This window comes from Gigantopelta aegis, chromosome 6 (assembly GCF_016097555.1).
Source record: "Gigantopelta aegis isolate Gae_Host chromosome 6, Gae_host_genome, whole genome shotgun sequence".
NCBI classification, from domain to species: Eukaryota; Metazoa; Mollusca; class Gastropoda; order Neomphalida; family Peltospiridae; genus Gigantopelta; species Gigantopelta aegis.
Genome location: NC_054704.1, coordinates 11,738,430 through 11,747,327, shown reverse-complemented (window position 1 = coordinate 11,747,327; position 8,898 = coordinate 11,738,430). Strand labels below are relative to the sequence as shown.

The following is an 8,898-nucleotide window of genomic DNA, read 5'->3' as shown; positions in this document are numbered from 1 at the left end:
ATTATAGGTGTAACTGAAGAGTAATTTGAATAACAACATATCAATAAAGTACTATAATGGACAGACAGACAGACAATAACAAGTTGATAGAGCCAGTAAAATTTAGTTTGTTTCATATACTAGTAGTTCACCACAAAACGAAAATAATTAACCATTTCAATGGCTAAGAAATAACATTTTAGATTTATTGGTTTAAATGTTGTAATCGAGTGGACGAACTGTCCAAGGTGGATGGACGAATTGTACGGTGAACGAAACGTCCAGAGGACGAACCATTTGGAAAGCCTTGAAACTATGGTTCCTGCATTGACATCCAAACTAGTCTCCATTGTTTGTTAATTCAGTCAATGTGTTTCGAATGCACTTAACTTGAGAAATGTTTCAAACTGTTGGTATAATTCTGCTAACTATCAACTTGTGTTGATAGAGGGATGTGCAAAGAATGCCCAACATGAAAGCCAGAGAACAAAGCATGTGCATTTGGGGGGAGGAGGAGGGAATCATAAGAAACAAAAATCTGGTTACAAAACATCTTCATTTCAAAATACATTATACAACAATACATCCTTTCACTGCTCAGTTACATCAATGTTCAATGGACATTGAAATGCAGCCTGTCATGAATGTGGAGATCTTTCAGCATAAACATATCTGAAACTATGTCACACCTTTTTACAGTGTATCTTACATTCAAGTCACCCCATCAACAATGTGACACATCATCATATTACATTCATTATCTCATCACCAATCAGACACATGTGCAGGAGGGTTTTTGGGGATCGAACCCATCCTCTCTGCTCCAGCTAGTTTTCTTTTTTACCAATATATTTTCAGGGGGAACATGCTCAAAAACAGTCTAGACCCACCCTCTTCACAAACACCTGCCAATGTGACATCTGATCTAGTCTGTTACTTTCATCATCTCATCAACAATGTCACACATCAGGTCATCCCATTAACGATGTCACACATCATCTGATCTAGTCTGTTAATTTCATCATCCCATCAACAATGTCACACATCAGGTCATCCCATCAACAATGTCACACATCATCTGATCTAGTCTGTTAGTTTCATCATCACATCAACAATGTCACACATCAGGCTATCCCATCAACGATGTCACACATCATCTGATCTAGTCTGTTAGTTTCATCATCACATCAACAATGTCACACATCAGGCTATCCCATCAACGATGTCACACATCATCTGATCTAGTCTGTTAGTTTCATCATCACATCAACAATGTCACACATCATTTGACTGAGCCTTTTACATTCAGGTCATCCCATCGACAATGTCACACATCATCTGGTCAAGCCGATCACACGGTTCCCCGTCTAAAGAATCATCGTCCGTCTTGCCAGCCGACTGCAGCAACAGTTCACTTTTCACCATGAACTTGGAGTCGAGACTGATGTCATCCGGCACTTTGTTCAATGCCTCCTCAATCAGCTCCTTCACCTTGTCCAGGTGCTTCTGGAACCTGTCAGCGATCTCCTGTCTCTGCTTCTTCTGCACCTCCATCATCACCCGCAGTGTCTCTCGAGCCTGGTGGGGACGGAACTCATTCACCAGGTGGTGGAAATTAATAAATAACAAATTCAGATCCTCAAGTTTTTCTGTTCTTTTCGTAGACTCTGGAGCGTGAATCAAAACATCCAACATGTCCAAGAAGTTAATTAATATGGAATGGTTTATTTTTTTTAATTCCCGTTTATGGTCGTAATTCTGGGGATAAAGTCGTCGGCAGCCTGACTGTTCCAGAGGTCGAATTATTGCATCATCAGCTGAAAAGGGTTGACCAAACATGGTGTAATTGTCCTGAAAATAAAGTATCATATGATTAAATGGGCCTAAGAAGACTGAAATACAAGTGTTAACCTATACATGGAGATAATGAACTATTTATGTGATACTGTATTTTTTCCCACATATTATGCACACCCTTCATCTTGGACAGGAGAAAAAAGCCCTTAACATCTACAACTTCAAAATTTATTTTTATCACATAAAACTGGTAATATTTATATTTTGTTTACCGAAATACATTTAGTCTACTAGTATGAACATCATGAAATTTAAGATCAGAAACTTTGTCAACTGATAATTTCAGAATGTGTTGCCTTCAGAGTATTGACAATTTGCAAAATCCAGTTAACCCATTTCAGTATTGTGTAACCCACAAGACAATGTAAAATATGTTATAAATTTAATGTATGAATGAAAAATGGGCTATGCTAAATTTGACTTGCGCTAATGAAATTATTGTTCGTGCAAAACTATGGTTGAGGCCAATCTTGAAAGGGGCCATTCAACAATATCAGGTCAACCCTCCTTTCACTGCCACAATGATGTCATACTTAATTTCACTAACATTAGTGGGATTTCTGTTCATAAATTTGATTTGTTGCTTGGATATTAATACTAGATAAAAAATGTTTATCTAACAAAATAAAACAAAACCCCCAGAAGCATTAAACCATGAATAAAAATAACACATACTTTTAAAAATATGATGTAACAACACCTGCAATTGCCTGTGGCAATTGGCAATGTCATGGAGATTGCCACGGAGTTTTTCGTTCTCTGCGGCATTTCTTTTCCCGTGGACTATATATATATATTTTTTTCCTTATTGTTAAAAATAAAATATACTTTGTGAAATGAAAATAGATTAAAAGTAAGTTTTAAAACAATAACTGCATTGTTGTTACTAAGTATCTGAATCTCTGTGGGCATGATCATAAATACATGTAAATTACCAGCATTAAGCAAGTATCAACTAGGTCATTGAACTCTGTTGACTGTTCATAGCATGCATTGCAGGGATCACTGGACTGCAAGGGGTGGGGTGGGTTGTGATAGCTTATGCATCGTTGAACCGTGGTTATGATGCATTTCGGGTGTTTTATTTTCAGTAAAATGTTTAAATTCTGCGTCATTTATATTGACAAAATATGTTACCCTTTTCGGGTACTGCGTGGCCTAATCCACCCCCCCACCCCCCCAAACCTTACTGATCTACTTGGGTTTGAAAGGGGGCATTTGGTCTTGGTGACAGATTTCCTAACAGAAATTATGCCGTTAAAATATATTACAGAAAATTATTTTAATTCTATCGCATTAAATATATATTCTGACACTTTGATGTAATATAATTAAAATACAAAGATTGAATTGGCACGTCAATGCAGACTAACTATGATGTATATGATAAACTGTCATCCCCTTGCAACACTACTAATCTCTAATTTAAACAAAAGGTATCTTGGCTTATGTAAATTACTTACTTTATCAAATAAAAATTAACACGATATACCTGTAGGTAAATCACCAACATACGCAAACAAAAGGTAATTAACTCACCTGTACAGGTAGAGGTGGTGGTGGAACTCGACCTTTCTTGACATGTTCATCCGTATACATGTTAACATACTGCATTGGAGGTAGAGGAAATGCACTGACTCCTTGAGCATCAGTCATTGTGAAAACTGCAATAACATTAGTAATTGTGTGTTAAATCTTTGCAGTCTATACTATTTCCCACATCATAACATGACTTCCTAATATAAAATACAAACGTATCATATTTTCAAAAACAAAGAAACACATTTTAATTATAGTTACATGATGTCAGAGGAAACCCGCTTCTGCCAAGTCTCCATGGCCCATGGAGTGGTGGAAGCAGGTTTCCTCTCATTATTTGTGCTACCCCTTTCAATTAGCAGCAAGGTTCCTTTTATATACACGGGGCAGGATGTAGCCCAGTGGTAAAGCCTTTGTTTGATGTGCGGTTGGTCTGGGATCGATCCTCGTTGGTGGGCCCATTGGGCTATTTTTCACTCCAGCCAGTGCACCGCTATTGGTATATCAAAGGCTGTGGGATGTGTTATTCTGTCTGTGGGATAGTGCATATAAAAGATCCCTTGCTGCTAATCGAAAAGAGTAGCTCATGAAGTGGAGACAGTGAGTTTCCTCTCTCAATATCTGTGTGGTCCTTATCCATATGTCTGACGCCATTTAACCGTAAATAAAATGTGTTGAGTGTGTTGTTAAATAAAAAAAACATTTCCTTTCCTTTTATATACACAGACAGGTTAGTACATACAAAGGCCTTTGTTCAGAGCTCTACCAACTGAGCTAATAGGGAAATTCCCACTAGCTACTATGTATCATTATTTATGCATGTTCAATGTTGTGATCAACTGTGGATAAAAATCTGCTAGAAGAATCTGATGACGTTGATGAGACTGGATTCTAAGTAGAAGAGAAAGGCAGTACAAGACAATAAAGGAAACTGGCAGATACCAGTGGATCTACCTGTACAGTGAAGTATCTTTTACAATTGAACAAAGAAATGGAAAGCCATTGTTTTACATATTTAACTATCATAAAACATTGTAGCATTAATATTGTACTATTTTATAATTTTGTAACTTTAACTTATCTTTCCAATACACACATTTAATTTAATCATTTTTTATTTCAGTGTGTGTGGAGGAATAGTGTTATAGATTGGTGGTGTTTAGTTCGGACAAAAACCACAAGAAGTCCAACAACAGTCATTGAACATGAATCAGAATTTACACATAGAAAACGGCAACACAATCATAATTTATCCTCAACCTCAAGCCTGTTATGCAAGTATAATGTATTATATACATAATTATATCTCAGGGCTGTAACTAGGATTTTTGGGTAGATGAATTCTTGGAACAAACGAGCATGGAAGGAGCAAGACATTAGGGGGTCCGGGGGCATGACCCCCAGGAAATTTTGAAATCTGTAGGCTCTGAAATACCATTTTGCAGCCATTTCAGGGTTATATACTTAAAACGTCAATATCAATAACCGGCCATATTTTTATCAACAGAATTAGAATAGAAATGATCAGCCCAGCACGAAAAATACAGTGGCTTGGCTACTGTCTACCCAGCTAGCTACGTCCCTGTATTTTATTATGTATATATAAATAATACACATGAATTGATCTAAATAAAACCATCTAATTATACAAATTGTGCTTTAAATTACAATTATATCATGTAGGTGGAAGACAGCATTGAGGGAAATTTATAGTCTGAGTACTCTGACTATAAGAGAGCTAGACGGACATTTGGAAGGTTATACGCTCTCATTACAGTCAGAGACCAAGCTATGTAACTTTCTTTCAATCACTGCCCACCAAAGAGTAGTCAAAGATTCCCGCTCTAATACCACAACAATCCTATGTTTGACGTCAAATACATTTACATCGATCACTTTTGAATTCATTGATTTAAAACAATCCAGATATTAATCACTAATAGACACACTACAGAAAGAAACCTGACAGCACCCACATTCAGCTAAGCTTTGACAAACTTCGGACTGTAGAATTCAATTTTAAGGATTTTAGTTGCTTGCCTGGAGGGCAAGTATGGGTTCACATTGAGGTTGCCCCTCCAAAAATTTTGTTGCCCTTATTTCATCCTTGTTTTGAAAATACAGTTACATTTATATTCCAATAAAACAGCAACCAACAGGTTTGGTATTAATATGTTGTCAATGTAAAATATAATCTGACAATAAAATACATTACTTTTTAATAATGCTTTTAAATGTTTGTAGTGATACACGTGTACACATAGGGCCTAATTGCTTAAGATTTTTGTGATCTGGCGACACATCAGCTATTTTCCAATCGAATGCACTGGAATGTTTCCTATTCGGAATACTTCAGCCGATTATGATTTTTCCAGATGTCTCACAGAATTAGGTCGTCACAGACGACCAGACGACCATAAAAATTGAGTGCTGTTGACCTATATCATGAAACAGTGTCACATGATCGCCCACTCAGCCATTCCGTCTTCCAGGAGCTGTCTCATACGATAATACGACAGGTGCCCAACAATCACCCAAAAAAAGTTTTGTTTTATTTAACGACGCTACTAGAGCACATTGATTTATTAATCACCGGCTATTGGATGTCAAACATTTGGTAATTTTGTCAAAGTCTTAGAAAGGAAACCCGCTATATTTTTCCATTAGTAACAAGGGATCTTTTATATGCACCATCCCACAGACAAAATAGCACAGACTGATACACATGCCAAGCAGGCATACGATTTATAAATCAAATACTTTTTCACCGTGAGAAAACGTAAATGTATACTACTCAAAAGAAGTTAAGGGTCAAAGGAACTTTTTGATCATTTTTAGAAGTATGTTTTTTTAGGCCAGATAGGGTTAGAATATTAACTTTTGTGTTGTCATTTGGACTAAAGACACCACATTATTAAGGGGCATGCAATCATTGCCCTTATCTTTAGAAACTTTTTAAGTTAACCCAGATTTCCTTTTCATGGATTTGAAGCAAAAACATAGTCAGACTAAGCTGACAACCTGCTTCGATACACCCACTGTGACACCTCGTGCACTATTTGCACATGCTTAGCAGGAGTGTAATTCAATGCATGCCAATTTTAGCAATAAAAGGGATGAGCATTTTCCTTTTATCATCACTTTAAATTTGAAGATGGTTCGACGACAACTCAGTTTGAATGACAGGGGAAGGGCCATTGGCCGACTACAAGATGGACACACTCAAAGATCTGTGACTCACCATCTAAATGTAAGCCAAAGTGTTATCGGTAGACTCTGGCAGAGGTTCAGGACGACTAATTCTATTCAGAATCGCTCCCGTTCTGGAAGACCACGATCAACAACAGCACGAGAAGACCGTTTCCTGAGTATAACGGCGTTGCGACAGCGTTTAGTGACCGCACGGCGTCTTCGTGATCAACCCAGAGCTGCTACAGGCAATAATGTGTCTGACCAAACCATTAGGAATCGTTTGCGAGACCAAGGTTTGCGATGTCGGCATCCTGTAGTCCGACTACAGCTACTTGCCCGTCACAGAAGGGCTCGCCTTGATTGGTGCAGACGTCATATCCGGTGGAACAGTGGGCAGTGGGCAGAGACATTATTCACAGATGAGTCACGGTACTTGCTCCAGTTCAATGATGGCCGGGCTCGTGTTTACCGTCGTCAAGGAGAAAGATTTGCTGATGTTAACGTTGTTCAGCATCTACCATTTGGAGGAGGAAGTGTAATGGTGTGGGCGGGCATATCCATGAATCACAGAACCACTCTGTACATCATTAATGGAAATTTGACTGGTCAGCGTTATCTCAACGAGATTGTTCAACCTTTTGTAATTCCACTTCTGCAGCGGATTGGACCAGGAGCTTGGTTCCAGGACGACAACGCAAGACCTCATCGTGCCAGGGTGGTGACCGACTTCCTGCAGCAGCAGAACGTTCAGCACATGGATTGGCCTGCATATTCACCAGACTTGTCACCCATTGAGTTGCGTGGGATGAATTAGGGTGGTGAGTTCGATCACATCACGTCCCTGCCGTCAACCTCCAGCAACTGGCTTAGCAATTAGTTGCAGAATGGCAAGTGATTCCTCAGCATTATTTCCAACGCCTGGTTAACAGCATGCACCAACGTTGTCAAGAATGTGTGAATGCTAATAGTGGCTACACCAGTTACTGACGCTTCTACTACATGTGTGAACATCATTTTTGGGGGTGCATGACTTTCTCCATCTGGGTAGTAAACTAGTTTCCAAGCAAAGGTTTTTTGTTTTGTGCTTTCTGTTCTTGAGACATCAAATAAATAATTTGTCATTAGTCGTCACAATTTTAGCATATTAGCTTATTTTTATTTGCACAAATATTTTTGACCCTTAACTTCTTTTGAGTAGTATAATATTGTTTCTTTGTGTGTGTGTCTGTGTGTGTGCCACTTTCTGTCGCTTTGGTGATTGTCTGCAGCCCAGTGGTAAAGCAAATCCATTCTAATAAATAAAAGTGAAACACCCTCCAGTAAACAGGAAAGGGTGTGATGTTTCTAACTGCGTTTAGGCGTATGTGTTTGCAAAAGGTATCATACTGCGCATGTGCGGTTCGTAGTAAACAACGTAGTCAAATTAATGGTTTTAGGGGTTTGTAAAGTTTTGTATTTAAATACTTACTAAGTTACTTTTCCAAACTTTATTGTTTATAATTTTTTTTATAAAAATGTTCCTGAACTGAGAAGAAAAACCTTATAAATGAACGACATGCCGATGACAACAAATCGGATGTTGATTGCGCAAACTGTGCACGAGAAAACAAAGTGAAGGGAATTTGAAAGCATAACGCAGTTAGGGACGTTGACGATATATCGATACTTATGGCAAGCAAGTGTGTTGACAAAGCCAAATTCCAACAAGGAGAATAACTCGTTCGACTGAACTAGAATGAAGAATTAAAATATTCTGTGTAACTATTATGGTGGATATTACCTGTTTTGTAAAGTTACTGCTGTATAGAAATAGGTTTTGGGCCTAAATATATCGTAGTTTTACTGCTGAAACATGATGCTTTTTGCAAAGCATTATCTCAAACAGCTTTGTGCGAAAATTTCATAAATATTTATCGACTGGTAACGTCTTCCTTTCAGGTTGCTTAAACCAAATGAAATCTCATTGAAAACAACGAAAAGGGACCAGTCTGAATAGAATTGGTCAGTTGATTGCAAGAGACCGGGAATAGCTCATTGGTAGTGCACTCGCCTGAGATGCAAGCTACATAGATCACTCCAGAATATTTAGAATAGATGATCGTTCATGTTTTTTCATTAATCTACCTCTCCACAGGTGCACCAAGGACTGCGTCCTCGTAGATACAATAGACGGTTTTAGAAAAATATTAATAAACGTGTGGATAGATTTTCTATTTGGAATGAGATTTAGATTTGTTTTTGTTTTGAGATATTTTACTAATCAAAAAAGAATCAAAAGGATTGCACAACAGGCAGAGCCTATATAAGTGCTCTCCTAAACAAGATGGACAT

The 8,898-nt window shown here is 37.9% G+C and overlaps 1 protein-coding gene across 3 annotated transcripts; it reads right to left on the bottom strand.

The window, feature by feature from the left end:
* Window positions 1–521: 521 nt before the first annotated feature.
* On the bottom strand, window positions 522–8,451 carry LOC121375914 (mediator of RNA polymerase II transcription subunit 7-like). Of its 3 annotated transcripts, XM_041503621.1 has the most exons (4): window positions 6,617–6,742; window positions 3,376–3,500; window positions 1,254–1,830; window positions 522–1,174 (listed from the first exon to the last, which is right to left on the bottom strand). In XM_041503621.1, exons 2-3 carry the CDS (start codon window positions 3,490–3,492, stop codon window positions 1,285–1,287), a joined length of 663 nt encoding a protein of 220 aa, XP_041359555.1. In that variant the 5' UTR covers window positions 3,493–3,500; window positions 6,617–6,742; the 3' UTR covers window positions 522–1,174; window positions 1,254–1,284. The 3 variants fall into 3 exon arrangements, with proteins under 3 accessions (XP_041359555.1, XP_041359552.1, XP_041359554.1); XM_041503618.1 differs by lacking the exon at window positions 6,617–6,742 and adding an exon at window positions 8,348–8,451 and having other exon boundaries at window positions 522–1,830; XM_041503620.1 differs by having other exon boundaries at window positions 522–1,830.
* Between the last annotated feature and the right edge of the window lie 447 nt (window positions 8,452–8,898).